At 44.9% G+C, this 17,962-nt stretch overlaps 1 protein-coding gene across 5 annotated transcripts in view; it reads right to left on the bottom strand.

Moving 5' to 3' along the window:
- LOC116229712 (uncharacterized) overlaps positions 1 to 17,938 on the bottom strand; it is a 52,724-nt gene extending 34,786 nt beyond the window's left edge. For 2 of the 5 annotated variants that reach the window (XR_004167078.2, XM_031594377.2), the window contains exons 1-3: positions 17,504 to 17,936; positions 1,851 to 1,926; positions 125 to 615 (exon numbers count right to left, since the gene is read on the bottom strand). Coding sequence is in view for 4 of the 5 variants with exons in the window: in XM_031594377.2 (XP_031450237.1) it covers positions 125 to 615; positions 1,851 to 1,926; positions 17,504 to 17,572 (636 nt within the window). In the remaining variant the exon portion in view is untranslated. Of the gene's footprint in view, positions 1 to 124; positions 616 to 1,850; positions 1,927 to 17,503 lie in introns of all 5 variants that reach the window. The other 3 variants (XM_031594394.2, XM_090135187.1, XM_031594386.2) reach the window with 3 other exon arrangements.
- Positions 17,939 to 17,962: the final 24 nt, after the last annotated feature.

The raw sequence follows: 17,962 nt of genomic DNA, 5'->3' as shown, positions 1-17,962 counted from the left end.
GGCACAACCACAGGAAACAACTTCTTGAATTTACTGAGCCCTGCCTCAATAATCCTCTTCAACTTTAGCTTACAACACCTCCTCTCAAGTGATGCCACTTTCGTGGTATGAAGCTGTGCCTTACCTGCTGCATTTTTTCCAGGTCAAGGCTGGGCCTGCAGATCTTATCCCCATATCCTTGCCGATGTCTCTTACATGGCATGACTTGCTCAAGGCCTGCCCCAACACTCGTCAGGATTAAAGGTCTAGAGGCTGGGTTGCGCACCAGAGGCTGGAGTCTCTTGGGAGGGGAGGCACTGAACAGCACAGGGCTTGGGCTTGCATGCAGACCATCAGCCTGCTCTGCAACAGGCTGGAAGGACATGGCACACAAGTTCTTCACTTCTTCATCACTGGAGGAGGTGTTGTTGCTGTCACTGCAGCATGCAAGCCTGCTGACCTGGGACCACTTCCGCTTCTCAGCAGCAAACTCTCGGTTGATGCGCTCCAGCTCCTCTTCCGAGCTGTGGCGATCCAGGCTGGCATGGAGAAGAGCCCGGACCTTGCAGCATTGGTTCTCCTGATTCTGTAGCTGGTTGGTGGCCAGAGGGGTCAAGGTACAATTCCGTCTTCTCTCTGGTGGGAAGAGAGAGAGAGAAATGACAGCCCAGATCTCCATCTCATGCCATGAAATGGGCCTCATTTCTACTGACCCATTTTCATTACTTCCTCCCAAGAAAACTTCTGAGCTGTTTTCCACATTCTCTTCCCAGAAGAAATGTCTCTGCTGAATGCTACCCACAGAAGTTTCCAGATCTTTCTTTAGACCATACTGCTCACAAACTGTTAGCTGGATGTCCAGTCACACAACAAGAACATGGACCTGCTACCTACCTTACCCTCAAAAGGCAGAGAGGACATGGTCTTACAAGTGCGCTGTCAGGCTCTTATCTCTAGCTAGAAATATTAAGTTCCAGTGAACAGTTCTCAGGGCAGAGGAAACACATAAGTTACGGTATTCTAAGAATATTCTAATTCTAAGAAGCACATCTGTAGCTCAAATAGCAGATTTGGTTTCTCGAGCTAAAGGTCCACCTACTATTCCAAAATTTTTCATATAGAAGAGCCTGCCTTCAGCCATAAGCTCAGCATATTTTACCTGTTCTGGAGGCAAGTACATGAGGACAACTTTCAATTTTGGCTGGACATGCTCTATGGGTCAGGAATTTGAGTTCTCCTGTCTTTGCACAAAAATCCACTTAAGTGGGTCAAACTGTGATAAAACATAGTGTGTGTATAAGTGGCAGAGACTTACTACAGCTGAACAGATATATTTCTTGCAGATAAAAAAAATAAATCACATCCAAAAGCAATGGCAAAACACCTAAACACCTTTCCAAAATGCCTAGCTAGATTCAGTAACAGAGCTACCCAATACCAACAGTGCAGGAGGGAGCTAATGACAAATGAGTCCAGGATCATGGGGAAAGGAAGGTCAAAACTGGAAGCAAAAAGGAAGATAAAACCTAGAACAAAGACAATATGGATGCACAAGTATGGAACAGAAGATACATTCTCACTCCCAGCTCTGCTGCTGATCTGATAGGAGATATTGACCACCCCACATCTACAGTACTACCAGCTTAACATGTGGTTAACAGTTATTTATCATTGATAAGAAAAGTGTGACTACAGCATCTGATATCACCAGCTTCTCTCTGTGAGGTTCCAAAAACTTCAAGGTGCCCGATTTAATGAATCTGGTTGTGGTACAGTGGGGACTGTGAAGGAGGCATTTGCAGGAGCACATATGAAAATCAAAGCACACTTCAACTGTAGTATTCCAGGACCCTCCTATCTTGTCCCTTTACCTCTGTCGATTTGAACAAGTTCCTGGTTCTCTCCCTCAGAGTCATCGCTGTCCTCATCACTTGGGGGGTAGGAGATCTAGGGAGCAAGGAGAAAGAGAAGTCTTCATCATGAATACTGAGCACTGCCTCGTTGCTGCCCAAGCCACTTCCCCCACCCTCCCCTTCTCATATCCTGCAGGCATCCACCCCATCTAACCGCACACACCCCACCATAGCACCTCCCTGTTAACACATCCTCATCTCCCAACCTCAAACTCCCATCACATCCTCTTACTTGCAGCAACACAGACAAACAACCTACCACTATTTCCACCTTACTGTACCACCAGTTCTTTCCCAAGCACAATGAATTTACTCTGTCCTTAGTTCCCCAGATGTACTGCTTATAACCATCATGGCCTACCACATCCACATCATGTGGACAACTGAATCTTCAAAACCCATCACTGTAGGGGGGAAGAGAAAAAAAAAAGGCATCCTGTAAACAGCACTATCATCTCGCGAGGCACCCACAGGTGGATGCGGCATGTTAACTTTAGCCATCTTATATATGTACCCACACTTCCCCTTGAAGACACACACAAGCCACAAAAGAACAGACATCTCACTTTCCTACAGCATGACTCTGAAGAATATAAAAGAAATAAAAGAAACAGGCTTCTACAGCAATGTGACAAACAACATTATACTCTCCCTGCCAACACCAATACTTAGAGTTTAAGTGGACACCCTTAAATATTTGCCCCAAGAGTAATGACAGCTCATGTATTTTGCCTATCAGGAATTTTCAGAGATATTTGCATTGAGCCAGCCAATGGACTCGAGCAAGCCACTTACTGCATACCCAAATACCACTTACACTACATGTGTCCTAACACTAAGCAAACTTGGTGGCAACCTACGGAGAAGGACTGAGATCCGAATCCAAATTTTTGCAGGTCATATCAGAAACTCAGCAGGAGTTGGTTATATGTAGAGGAAACCCTACCTCCCTAGTTCCCAACTTATGATCTGCTACACAGGGCATACCTGGAAGTTATTACACCCGATCAAACCTTGGAACTACACAGCTTACTATGTGTTTCTGGCAGTGCCAAAAAGAAATGAGTCAAAGGAAGATACAATACTTCAACAGAAACATTAAGAGAGAGTTCTGGAATAACATCATCACTACAACATGAGCTTTATTATCCCTTACACCTTCTTATCCCAAATAACAAATATTCCCATCATTCTTAGCTTTCTCTGAGTCTCTGGCCACAACAGTATCCAGTGACAATGGGTTTCAATTCAAAAATTACATGCCGTGTTTCCACTTGAAAGGTGTTTCATGAGCTGTGCTTGACTTTTATATAAGGCGAGGCAGCAAACAACCATTATACTGATATGGACTCATCTCCCCTCCGCCACTGTTCCCAGGGAAATGTCCTTGGAGTGTTTCAGCCTCCCAGACACCCAAAAGTGCAACTACATTTAATTAGGTGCCTCTGAGTGAAAGACATCTACAACTGACACAGAGAAATAGCAGGGAAATACTGACTGATACTAAATTTGACAGATATTAGTTCAACTCACCTACTTTGTCACCATCCTCTAGAGAATTTAAACCGCTGAAGAAGTCTGCTGCCAACTTTTTCTCTCTTTTTTTTTTTTTTTTTAGAGCTACCTTATAACCTTCCATATTTACAAGGTCCTTTATGAAGCCATAAAATATCTTTCTACCTTGCTTGTCTTTTTAAGCTACTTTTCCAGTTGTCAAATCACAAATGGGGAAAGTGGCCAAGATTTATCTGTGTTCCTAATATTCTTGAAGTAAACGCAGGGAGTTGCTTTTCTACCACAACTACAACTTTCTTGCATACATTCACACATACGTGTTATTTAATAAAGGCAGTGCTGAGGAACACTGCCAAATTAACAGAGTTCTAGCTGTCCCCAGAACAGGTATAATACCCTGTTTGTGCCCTGGGGGTGGGCAGCTGACACTGAGATACCATTGTGCTGGCTGCTGAACAGACAGACAGTGGCCTTGTCATCGGAACAAAAGCTAGGGCTCCAGTTCTAACCTGAGAGGTACTGACCTTACTTTGTTACTCATTTGCACATTAAAAAATAAATAACAAGAGCTAAATAAATAAATAAGTAAATTTGGACATCGCTGGAGTTTCAATGAGCTTTAAGGTCTCTGTGTGGGAAACCCATCAGCTCTGAGCTTTATACTGTGAGAATGCCAATGCACGGCACGGTTCTGCTTCCAAGAGAGGCTGTGACACTTAGCACATACAGGTCAATGAGCCACTGTCCAATGTCACTGGCCTGAGATGATTAAAACAGGAGTTGGATTTGAATCAACGATTGACATTCTGAAGGTCTTTGTGTTTGCTGGTCCTGCATTTCCAAAACACCCAGCCCTCTCCATCCAAGTGCAATGCAGCTAGCCTGCTTCCTGCACAAGTGCAATTTAGATGACTCCTAGTTTCACCATGGATAATTAGTCTCTGCTACACTCCTTGTCGCACAGGCAGCCCAATGTTGCCCTTCTGAGTTGTCCTGAACAGTCCTCAAAAGGTTTTGTCCAGAGCACTTGAAAGAGAAGAAACCCTGTTTCAATCAAGAAGAAACTGAGTTTGTGGATTTGGTCCTACTGCACATACCAAAGAAATTACAGTGGTAGAACAATACAAAAGGTTCGTGGAAAAAGGGGCTCCCATAATGTTAATCATCCTCAGTGTTTCAAAAAGCAAGCATCCACTCTTATAAGGACAACTTAATAACAAAATATAAAGTGCTACTCTTTGTAATACTAATCTTTTGTCTAGAAAGAACATTAGACCAGAAGCCCATTCCTCATGACATCCAGACTTATTTCTTCTGCTATTAAACCCTTGCTCTAGATTATTCATTGAAATCAGCTTGCGACGTATATTGTGAAAATATTAACTGTAAAAAAAGCCCTGAAACTCAGCAACTGTGCAGGTCATGCATGACTAAAAAAAATGAAACTCAAAAGTCACTTTCCTTCTCATGTCACATCACTGGCACCGTCTTTCACAAATTCTCTCATCTACAATTTTGTGTGGGTTATGTATATGCAAATATTGTCCTGCTTGGTCTTCCCATCCTTCAGCCACAGACACGATCATTTCCCTCCCATTAGTCATTTATCAGGGCTTTCCATTTTAGTATTGTTAAACTCTCCTTTTATTAGTAAATCCTTCCGCAAATTATGTCGCAGTTTTGGGAAATGAAGTCTCCCAGCCTTCTGCATATGATATGCTAGCCTCCTTGTTCCCAGCCTAGCAGAGAACCAGCACTCATAGAAGACAAGCATTAACTTCAAAATGTTCAAATTTTATGGCAAAGAGCTTTATGTGTAACATATTACATAGGCAAATATTAATTTCAGATTGGAAAAAGGACTGAAAATTTGCACGGATAACAATCATTTCCAAAACTATAAAGATACAGGAAGTCAAATACTAATGCATTCACCAGTTGGAGATAAATCCTCTCCATTGACTCTTCCTAGGCTTCAACAGTTACGTTTTCCTCTCTTCAACAGCGTCTCACTAAATAGAGTGTTCAAATCTCCAGCTTCCCTTCTAAAGTCCCCATCCAACCTTAGTCAAAACTGTGCTTTTGTCTTAGGCAGAACAGTCCTGTTTGCCTCATGAACTCTGAACAGTGATACTGTGATAACAAAAAACTTGGATCTCTATGTCAAAGATCCTACTAGACCTCATTCACAGCACATGAATTGCAGAACTTTTTAGATTGGAAGGGATCCTCTAGTCCTGCACCCTACTCAGGCTGGGTCAGCAAGAGCATGCTGAACTGTGCCCCACACATGCTATACTTCAACATACACAAGCAAAGAAAAGATCTCCAATTCACATGGATGTGAATGTTTACAAGTCGTGGCACAAAACCACAAGAACAGGTGCCCATCCACCCTCCACTCTTTCTTGCAGAAATGCAAAGATCTAAAGTTCAAAGACAGAAGCCTCCTGTTGATGTGGATTTCAGCCTTACACCTGGGTCCTCCAGCACCAGACATGCATCCTGTCAGGTTAAGGACTCTCACTGTACCAGATGGAAACACAAACTCCCCCGTACACTTGATTTTGCACCAAACTCTAGTAAGTAAAGATGGTTTTGTGTACAATAGCCAGGTGATATTTAAGAAGAAATGAGTGCAAAACATTTAACTTTGGGAGAGATTTATCATAAAAGACAAACAGATGTAAGAAAAAGCTAGAGACAAAAGTCTGTCTCTTCCCCACCTCTGCTTGTCAGATGAGTAATGACAACTAGCTGCAGCTAGAATTGCCCAGGCACTGAAAGGCCCAACCACCCTTAGTGTCATGCCCTGAAACACTGTTGTATTTGCACAATAAAAAATCCTATTAACCTGCAGCTCCTCCTGGTCTTTGCTTACAGAGGAGAAATTAAGCTATCATGTGATCAAAATTAGTTACATTAATAATCATCTATCAGCTTACAAAAAGAAAAGGCAGCCTTATTTCTATGGCAGAACATATCTTTCCCAGCAGTCCTCACTTACTGGCTGTACTGCCCTAAAAAAATTAAGTATGAGCAGAGTTGTTTGGTACAGTGGAGGCTGTGTGCATGAGGAGAAGCAAGATAAGCATCCGGCTAACCACATGCAGCCTGGAAGAGCTAGAAGTGTGCAATGAGCACCTGCAAGTGCAGAAGAACATCTTACAGCATGTGGAAACGAGTGCAGAAGAGTTTGCCAAGCCATTTCAATAAGCAATAATCTGGGTGTGCAGAATATTTCAAAGATATTTCCACGCAACTGGGGGGGAGACAGTTCCTTCCCTCTGCTGACTGTCTGTTCCAGTGCTTTGCAAGATCTTCACGATGCAACTGCTGAACAGATCTATGACAAGCCATGAAAAAGGAGAAGTGAGAGGAAATGAACTAAGAGCCTCTCCACTCACTCACTTGTTCCCTTTAAGCTGGAAAAAATCCTGTTCTTCCATAACTAAGGTGCTGACTTGGACTTAGTTAAAAACATTTTACTTAAATTTCCCCAGTTATTTTTCCAGGTCAACAATAGCAGCAGTTGCCATGGGACACTGCCTGATCTTGAATGAAGGAGGTGCCATCATTCCACCCCTGAAGAAAATCTGAATTAGAGTGGGAAAGCAAGGGAGATGATGAGATGCTAAAAGGCCATTACAAGCCATGGAACAGCATGAGGAATAGGGAAGGAGTGAGTCAAACAGACCTTCAAACTAACTTCCTTTTTCTCCCAAGTTCTTTAATTTTTATTTTAGAGATACACAGCATTGCAATAAGCACTTAATGCTAGCAAACCAAGCTGTAATACTTGCTCTCTCCTTAATAAAAGCAATGAAATGAAAGGCTCCGTTCAGTCTTCAAACATCTACAAGAGAAAAATGACTGCCCAAACTAGATATGGACTTTACAGATGCAGTCCATCAACAGCTAGCCTTTCAGCCAGCACAGTCCTACTTCAGAAAATCCTTCTGAATTCTTTCTTGATTTTGTTTTTAACTTTCCATCATAGCTCTGCCTCCAAACTTTTTTCCCCACTTTCCTGAAAATGGCTAGGATTCAAACGTAGGGTCTGTAACCCCTGAAAGCTGCTTTGTTTGACAGAGCAGCCATCTGGCTGAAACTGGTGATGGGCTCGTGAGACACGGCACTACTCACAGCCCTTGTTTTCCTGGCTTGTCCCATGTTGAATATAGCAAAGCCATTCCTGTTTTTTTTTGTTTTTTGTTTGTTTGTTTTTGTTTTTGTTTTTGTTTGTTTGTTTGTTTTGTGGGAACGCTGCAGTACAGTCAGACACAGTCTGCAAAGGCCTGGAACCTACTTACTTCCAAAAGTAGTTTCACAGATTGGAAGGAGGCAGAGAAACACTGCAAAGACCACAAGTCACAAAGTCTTGACAATAGAGAGGACAGTTATTGCTCATTTCATAGTTATTAACTTTTTACATCACTAGCTTAAGAAGCTGGTTGAGGTTTGGAGAATTTACTGTGGTACCAAGAACCATATACAGAGCAAAATACACAACACAGCCCTGCCTCAGACAGCAGGCACCTGCATGCAATGGAGCCTTGCAGTATTTCTCTCCATTTCCGCGCTACTCTGTTCGTGCCTTTGCTGATGTGATAAAGAGATTTATAGCTAAACCATATCCAAGTTTCATGGAATTCTCCTGGAAGACTAGTATCCACCTGTTATCCTTCTTATCCAGTGCACAGAGACAGCATTTTATGTACATAGCTCAGAAAGGAATTAGCAAATAAAGCAGTGTCAAAATAATATGTCAGGAACGTGTCAGAAAGAAGCAACCTACAAAAGAGTTGTGCTGCAAAGAGATTCCCTAGCAAGGAGGTCAGCTCCTGACAACTCATAGCATGAAGCCTTTGCATTCCCCTGGCTTCCATCTTGCAGGATCAGTGCTATTTAGCAGCGCTGACACCACAAAGCACAGCAGTCAGGAAGACAAGAAGGAGCCTGAAGGATTAAAGACTGAAGCTCTCCTTCCATTACAAGGCCTCATCCACCCTGCACAAAGATACAGTGACTGAGCTCCGTCTGCAATTTACAGACCATGTGCTGCTGAACCTCATCTCCAAACAGATTAAAAGCAGCGCTACTTATCACAGGCTGACAGCTCTCTCAGACAGGAGGGGAGGACAGTACAAGGAACACCAAGAATGAGAGGGACCTACAGCATTGACCTCATCTGACTCATACCTATGGACAGGGTAGAATGGATGATGGTTGCTCACACTGCTGCTAACCATCCTGCTTAGCCTACAGGGATTTCAATACACTCCTCCCAACTCCCACCCCACTCCAAGAGGCCTACCTACACAGCTGTGCTGCGAAGAGCTCCCTTCATGCAGGCCAGCTTCTCCGACAACTTACAGCAGCTCTCCAGCATCGCACGGGTCTCTTCAGCCGGTGCAGCCTGAAAGGAGCTGGCATATACAACACATCTGGTAACAGTTTTTCCATTTTCTCCTCTGCAGACCCAGAGGGCAACTGCCATTGCCATGAGATACTTCACTAGCTGAAGAGAAGTTGCTTGTGTTGGGAGACCTCACTCAACACTCACCTCTGCTCAGCCATAAAGAACTACATTAGCCAGATTTGCAAACACAAGGAACAAAGCCTTACAGTCTGGAAAATGCATTTGGAGCACATGAGACATTTCAGGCTTCTCCTCCTCTTAAAATCCCACATTAACCCTTTTGAGTACAAGCAGATGTGAGATGCATCATTTCTATGGTTTTACACCAAAGCCACCTTGTTTTACAACAGTAAACCCAGTAACACAGCATCAGCTCTCAAAATGAGATCTTTGATACAGCACGTGCATTTACATGTGGTGTCACATCACAAGTGGATGCACAAAACAAAACCTAATGTTGTTCTTGCAGAACTGACTCACTTCATGCACTATGAAGAGCAACCAAGCATACTAAACTGGCACCTCCACAGATCATTTCAGGTGAGAGACAGAGGAAGTTGCATTACGCTGAAGTTCTGTGCAAAACCAAAGGCTTTCCTAAGAACAGCTTGCTCCATCAGAGTCAGAATAAAGGGTCTTCGATGAAAATATATATACACACACACACACACACAAGTTGTTGATTTTTTAAGCTTCTAAATTTTGTTGCTTGATATGGTCCATTTCATATATCGTTGTTCTCTTCTGTTAATTACCCTTTGGCCATAAAACTTTCAGTTCTTCTTAATAACCAATTCTCAGAAATGAAGTAAATATATAAATGCACACAAAAAACAATCTGGCTGCAGACAACCACTGAGCTTTGTACGTAATAACTGGGTAACAGGATATGGAAGGATTATTTTATATTTTCCCATCATATAACAAGATGCATTCTCAGCACACTGGAGGACCTAGCTGTTTCTCAGGCAACTTTCCTCAATATAGGCAATTCCCTATTCAACCAAGTTAAGTTTTCTTCTCATCATGCCAATAAAGATCACAGCAAACTGACTTCTGATGACAAGAGGTAAGGACAACGGTATGAAATAAGAAAGAAAAAAGAATGAAAGAAAAGAAATAAAGCACCTACATCAGAGAAACAGCATGACCCTGTTAGAAAGGGGTATAGAGAGACCTGTTTCTGAACAACAGCAGTGGGAGGGGACAAGACTTATACCATTAGCAATTGAATTCTTAACTCTCCTTGAAACCACTGGCTCAAAACCAGGCCTGCAGCCCGGTCAAACTGATTAATCAGCTGCCCAGGGCCAATCAATACATTTTGTTCCCTGCATGTGTCAGACACCAAGGTTTATCTATTCTCACTGCAAATCTGAATGAGTGTTGAGGTACCTGGGTGTACTTTATGCAGAGATCTCATCTCCTTTCATAATTCTAAATTCGAATAAGGACCATTTGCCTTGCAGTCAGGTAAGAAACCTCATCCATCCCCAAAATAAGTTTTGTTTATTCCTAAAGTGGGAGAGAAACGTTATTAAGCAAAATCTCCTTAGGACACCTAGACTCGGGCATCAGCTACTTTTTCCCTCAAAGGTGTTTCCAATTCTGAATTCTTAAGTTTTGTCATACAAGCTGATTTTGGAGCAAAGGTTGATTCCAGGAAAGGCTGCAAAGGGCTTTTCCCAGGTGTTTGCCAGGGATAATGACAAACCAACCCAGTCACCCTTAGTATTTGAGGAATACAAGCCACAGCCCCCACAGTCTACCAAGCCTGAGGGACACCTCCCCAGGTTTTGTCACATCACAATGACAACATTACTTTGGAAGATGCATGTCAATAGGCAACAAGTATTGATCTCTGTTCTCAGCATCACAGCCCAAGTCTTGGCAAATTGAAGGAGCTTTCCTACTATAAGCCTGAGAAGTAAGCCAGCTTCCTAAACTAAAGAAGTACTAAAGGAGAGGGCTGTTAACAAGCTGGGCTGCAAGCTGCTTGCAGAGCTGCCAGTTGCTCTCAGAGCTGTCTTTGGGCTCTTAGCCCCCGTTGCCCTGGCCGATCGAGAACAACTAGGAAGATCCATGATTGGGATTACTGCACAAGCAGTTCATGGCAGCTTTGCCAGAGATCTTCCTGATAAAGCACTTACTTACATCGAGATCCTCCAGGAACTTTCTTCTACAGCATTTTACTCTCCATCAGGCTATCAAGGCTAGTCTACAGAGGCTACCATGTGATCTTTACATATGATACACTCACACAAAGGATGCTCTGTTGTTGCAGTCCCATTCTTCTGGGATGGTATCAAATACAACAAAAAAAAGTCTATCTTGCCCACCCTCTGGTGAGCCATAGTAAGTGCAGAGGAGGAAGAGAGACTCAGCCAGCTTCCAAGATGCCCCAACCTCAAAGCACCTGCCCCACAACAACCAGAGTGCATACTGAGATACACATGGAGTCCAGGTCAATGTGCAGAGAGACCAGCCCACAATAGAGAAGAGGTTATAATGGGCATGAGAGGTTTAAAAACAAACAAACAAAAAGAACAGCAAAAGAGTGCAGAACGGCTCAGCAGCACCATGAGCTGTGCATCCCCAAGTAGTGACCAAGCTGGTCCAGAAGAAAACAGACCTCTTTGAATTGTACTCCACACGTGTGCCATGGCCCTACAGCTTAGGCAGGCCTGTGTGTGGGCTTGCAAAGAGACAGCTCTGCATGGGTCAGATTGGGCCACACACTCTTTACATAGACCTTTAGGCCTTGGGTCACAAACGAGAGAGGCTGTGTCCACACAGAGTCCATACTTGATGGGGAATGCTTTCTGTACAATCCATGGCCACAACTAATCAACTTCTCTAAACCCTTGCCTGGGTGTTCACATGGAGCAGCTGTGGGTGGTGCTGGTTCCTTTTTCAAAAACAGCTCTGTTGGCTGACTGTGCTGGTCAACGATGGTGAAAGGACACGTGGGCTCTGCCCACAGCCACATATAACAGTCACTGCAGCAGAAAACAGGCCTGAGTGCATACATAGCTGCGATGTTGGTTGCTAGGAACAGCTGGGTCACCCAGCAACCCACATCCCTCTGAATAGGGGCTCCAGATAAATGTGGGGAGACAGAAGGGCTGGCGCTGCCTACACTGTGGGTGGGAGTGTATTTCCCAATGAAAAATGAATACAGCCCTCGGTTCCCATACTGAGACATCCCAATAACACTCCTGTGACCCCAGACACGTTCCAGGAGCAGCCAGAGATTTTGACACTATGGCAGAGTGGTCCCCTGACCAATTACCACTCCACAGAGATGTCCTCAGTGAAGGGAAGCTCTGCACTTCAAAACAAACAAATAAAATAAAAAAATAAAAGATGAACCCACTGTTTTGCAAAAGCCATAAAAATAAATGATTACCTGAGTCCACTTTCTATTTTCACTTCAAATATAAGCCACATTTCTGCTCAAGAAAACATCCCAAACAGAGCAATTCAGGAGCTTAAGATGGTGCATGACAGCAGGAAATTAAGTAGAACTGCACTGTCCAGCAAAGTAAAATGGATTAATCTGTTTTCACTGAAATGCAGAAGTTAAATACATAGGATTACATTTTCAAAAATTGAGTTTTCAGAATTCAATTTTTCATTCAAATAAAAGCAAGAATTGGGAAATACACGGGAAAGTAATGAGATTTCTTTGTGGCAGTGTATGTGTGGAGTTCTCATTTATTTGAATCTAGCCTGTATTAATTTATAAATGAGGGCAACTGAAAGGATGACTCACTGAATCATCCCAATCTCAATAAACTTCTCTTTATGCCTGAAATCTGTCTGAAGTCCCACACTCTGGAATTAAGTTGTTACAGGATTTTACTAGTGCTGGACGAATGCACAGAGAAGATGACAAACCTTGAAGATTCAGAACTTAGAAGCTGAGTAGAAGAAATTGCAAACCTTTTATTTTACAAGGCCTCAGGCAGAAATCTCAAAAACCAGCTGAGTGGCAGGGATTGGCTGTTGTGCTCCACCTCGGCAAAGTATTTGTCACAATATTTTTGACCCACTAACGTCATTTTAGTCCAAATTATCAGTATTTTAACTTCAGACCTCTCAGCTAAAACTGTACTTACACACTTTCATGTAACTGCTTGTCCTCCTGCTGAGTGAGTCTAAGACAAGCCAGAAGCATCTAGTGTTACCAGGTGTTAATAGATGGAATGGTAAAGCTTTGGTTTAAAGCAGACTCCTACAGCCCTGAAGCGATGAACCTGTTCAGTGGGATGTGCTGAAAATCCACAAAGCAGAGAACAGCTTCACACACCACAGGAGACAGACGAAGCTAAGATCTTATTGTGCCAAGCTGCCATCAGCCAGCCTGAAGGCCAGTGGCTGGCTGAGCACGTGACAGGCAGTCAGCTCAGACAGACGGAAATTAATCTGCCCTCATTCATACAAAGCATGAGCCTTAAACGGATCTTTCAGAGCGCACCCACTGTGCATCAATAATAAGGGAGCTACTTGGCTCTATTTTGATTCAAGAAGAAAAAGTTTAATAGCCCTCCTGCTCTGCAGAGTAACCAGCTCCCACTGGGACAGGGTCTCACAAGTCAACTCCTGCAGGCCTGAGGCTCACTGTGCATGACCAACCAAGGCAACCAAACACAGGGAGGGCCAGGACGAAGCCCAGTCACTCCTCAGGGATGGCCAGCCCCGAGCCTCATAGCCGACGCCAGATGCAGATGCAGGTCCCCATCACTGCATAGGCACATGTGCAAGCCGCAAGGATACGTGAAGAAAGCTAACATGGTGGCTTTGTTAGTGCCCAGTCCACAGTTCCCTTTTAAGCAGGCGTGAGGCTAGAATTACATGGAACAGAATGCAGTTCTCTGTGACTAGGACAGACCTGCATGTGACTTCATTTCATTGATTAAGGAAATGACAAACATGTCTTAAGTAACTCTACCCCCTCAAAAAGGAGCGAGCCCAATTTGCAGGTAATTCAGAAACTTTTGTAGATTAAAGTATCATCTGCATAGTCTCCAAAGCCATTTGAATTGACAAGAGAAGTCAATTCTCTGGAGTGAAATTGCCACCCTTCAAGTGCCAAGCTCTGTTCAGCTGCATGTTCCAGCCAGCTAATCTTATACACCACAACGCAACTGCTGCATTCTGATAACACCTAGGGCCACTAATTAAGGATTTAGTTTGACTGGCAATGCACAGACTTGTACCAAGCAGATGCTCCCTGCCCCAAGGAGCTTGCCTGCAAGCAAAGCTTACAAAACCGACACCTACACTTTACCCACTACATAAATACACAGGAGCACAGGAGTGGAAGAGGGATTCAGAACGAATTCATTTGTGCTAGAAACCCCTGCCCCAAACTGGGGATAAGTATTTCATTTGTAGCAAGCCCTGTGAGCTGGGCAGAGAGCACTTCTTGAGGGCTCGAGACTCTCTCATAACCCACGTGCAAACCCAGGATACACATCTTAAAAGCTACCTTGAACAATTTTATTTGTATTTCAGGATGGACTCTCAGGGATATCAGTCTAAAGCTATGAAAAAGAAATAGAAATTCTACTAGATTGAAATACTGGAAAACCAGCTAAAAATTCTGATCTTGAGTTACGGGCTTCTCTCATCACCCTGTTTGAAACATTTCACTAGGATGTGGCACAGCTCCTTTTTGTCACTCCTTTCTGCTGTCCCACACACTGCTCTGGAACAGGCCCAGTTGCCAGCTGTTACCAGAGATGATCCCTATCCCATACACTCAGAGCTGTTACTGGCTCTATGTTTCTAGCCAAACAGCGTAGGTTTCTAAATCTGGCCTAATCTCTAATCAAGAACACCAGATGATCAAAGCAAGAGGTCTGAGGAATAAGACTCCAACTTACATCCTGTCTTGGGCTTGGCTGTAGCAGCTGAAGGACTCCGAGCCAAAGGGCTGGACTGTGGACCACAGCAGCTCAGAAGCTGCCACTGAGCTGCCTCCACTGCTGAGGAGTGAATGTCTAGCAAGGACGCAGCAGGATCAAACACAAACCCTAACTATCAAGCTTCACAGCCCAGTCACTCTGACCAGGAATTGCTGGCTGAGCGCACTACCCCAACGGAAGGTGAAATGTCAGTCAGCCAGTCCTTCCTTTCATATCACAGTGACTTCTGCTAAAGGGATAACAAAGGGACAAGAAGTTTCTCAGTAACACCAGCACACCTCTTAAGTCAAAGCCCTCCAAGCAGCTTTAGTGATCAACTACCTAAAGAGCAACACTACAAAGAAAGAAGGAAAGTCCATTAATATAGCAGCTGATGCATGTAGAATCCTGGACTCACTATGTGAGGCCACTCAGCTTCTACAGGGGGAGAAGTCTAGAAACACTCATCACAGCCACACTTAGCCAATTCAGGACATGCTGGCAAAATAAGATCTTCACAGTGGGCAGAAATTTCATCCTGAAAAAGTTCCCAGAGCTAGGATGCCAACCAGAGGTCAGTCAGCTCTCCCAAGTTTACAAAAATGAGTTGACAATTCACCCAAGGACGGTCTCCCAGGACTCTGTCTGATTGCAGTTCTGCTGCAAGCCTGAAACACAGTAGCGGTTTGTTTTCTCTTGAATTTGGGAACTTCCAACAAAGGTCATGAAGTGCAAAAGCAAGTGGGTAGTGAAGGAGAACAGCCACCAACCATACTGGCCTTAAAGCTCAGAAAGCTCTTGGTTTGGGTGGTGAATGGAGATGAGTACTTAATTCTACTCTCATTGGTTGCTCATTCTGCATTCAAGCTACTATAGGCCTGACTTGATGCTCACACTTCACTAACTTTCCACCAGGTTTCAGTGACAGCAGGACTGGATCTTTCAAACAACACATGTACCACGCAAGCCAAAAAATGCACACATTACACAGATTACATACACAGACTCATGCAAAGCAGCAGAGGGCACACAAGCCCAGCCAGTGTCTGACAGCCCCACAGACTGCGGCAGGAGATGGAGATGGTGTGGGTCAGCTGGACTCATTGCAGGGCCCATGCACAGCGCAGCCACAGGAAGCCACCTCTTCACCTGCAAAGAGAGCTGGCTCTGCACAGAGACAGAGTGTGCATGCTCTAATTAAGTGGTTCATGCACTGGTACAAGGCTCAAGTAAAAGCAGGCTGCTGCATGTGGTCCCCAAAGGCCTACAAAACATATATAAACCCACAGTTTGCAAGTCTGGCTTTCTGCCCGTACACATGTATACCAGTCATTGTACCAGTCACCACAGCAGGCTGCAATGCTACCTCTGAAGGTCTATGCTTGCAAGGAACAACACAAGCTTGAATCTGCTTTCTCTACTGAGATTGCAAAAATGCAGACCACCTGTTGGCAGCACACAACCTTGGCACTACCACGAGCAAAATGGCTGCAGGTACCGCATCCTGAGGTTTCCCTGCACGTACTCCAGCATCCTGAATGCTGTACATATCCCCAGCAGCTCCATCAGAAGGGCCTTATGGCTTCACAACTTCAGGCTCTAAGAGACAAACAATGAAGCTAAGGGAGGTGATCACAGCCACTAGATCCAGAAACATCGCATTCAAGAGAGATCCCCAATTGCCTCTGCACAGAGGTATTCTACACACACACTGTAATGCTGCTATTTTGTTTCCAAAACCAAAATCTAATCCTGCCTCCCACAAGACCAGCTGAAGTACGGAGACAGAAAAGTTTGAGGCAACATTACTTCCCTTTCTAACAAAGTTGTCATCAGCCTGTCTACAGTGACTGTGCAGAAGTGCAGCCACGCTGCAATCTGCCTCTGTGTAACACATACAAAAGGCTCCACTGGAGCCTGGTGTGCAGATTCCCCAGCCCCCATCCCAGGCGCTGAGGGCTGCTGCTTTTCCCACATCACTTCTTTATTCAGGGCCAGATACTACACTGCAAGCTGTATGGATGCAGATCCAGACTAACTGCTGATTTGAGTGAGAACCCCTCAGTTCACAATACTTTTGCCAACTCATAATGTGGTAATTCTTCTAACTGACTGTGACTCCATTTTCATCCCACTGCATACAGTTAAGAGATTCCTCCTTGCATTTAGTTTAGCAAGAACAGTTTAGCTATTCCTTGTCCTGAATCTGTGATCCCAGCTTTCTTTTTTTTTTTTTTTAAACACTAAAGAAGGACATAAGCAGAGTTTGAAAAACCATGGGTCAACGCAGGGAGCCAGGCTGCAAACTGCAGCTCAGATTGCAGCTTTCTGGAGCAGAAGGGAGAGAAATGCAAATACTGAACTGTAAGGCATTTCAGGCAACCGTGTTTGCATTGCACCTAGTGCGGCAGGGTTCTAGTCCGGAGAGGGCTGGAAGGCTGCAGATAAAGTGCATACAAAGGTGCCCAGAGAGAGTAGTGAATGCACACGCAGCTGAACGTCAACCCCGTTAAAAGTAAGTACTTCTAGACTGAAAAACACACAAACCATTTACATTCACGTGCCTCCCGTGTAACCTACCGTGCGCAAAGAACACGACTCTGGTAGCAGGGATACAGCCCAGGCCAGCTCCTGCCTAGCGCACCGCCTCAAAGGAAATCGGCCCAGCATAACAAACATCACAAGTTACTGCCCCTTGTCATCCCTGGTCCTTGTTACCTGGATGGCCCGAAAGCACCCGAGACGACACCGCCCATCCTTACCTTTAGCTGGAAAGGCTGAATTTCGTTCAAAGTCTGGTTCCTGAGCTTTTTGGTGAGGACCTTCAGCATGGTACAAGTCCGAGGAGCCAAGAAGGGGTTAAGCACACGCGCACACCTCCAAACGCCCAGCCGCCGCCGCCGCCGGGCTCGCGGCAGCGCGGCGGGGCTGGCATCCAGCGCCCGGCACGGCGCGAGGCGAGGCGAGGCTGCGGCCAGCCGTGCCCTGGGTCCTGCCCCTCGTTGGGGGCCGCGGGGCGGAGCGAGGCCCCACAGAAATAAATACCGCACTTCCCCTGCCTTTCTCGCCGCTACGCTTCAGGAAGGAGGCAGGCACCGCGCTGCCGGGTGCTCACTGAGGGCCGGCGAAGCCCCCCGCCGCCCGAGGCTCCGGGCCCCGCTCGCGGCAGCAGCGCCGCCTGCCCGCCGCCTGCCCGCGGCCCCAGCCGGGCATGGCGCCCC

Source organism: Phasianus colchicus, chromosome 2, assembly GCF_987193195.1.
Source record: "Phasianus colchicus chromosome 2, bPhaCol1.hap1.1, whole genome shotgun sequence".
NCBI classification, from domain to species: domain Eukaryota; kingdom Metazoa; phylum Chordata; class Aves; order Galliformes; family Phasianidae; genus Phasianus; species Phasianus colchicus.
Note: the sequence above shows the minus strand (reverse complement) of the source record. Positions and strands in the feature narration are given on the sequence as shown.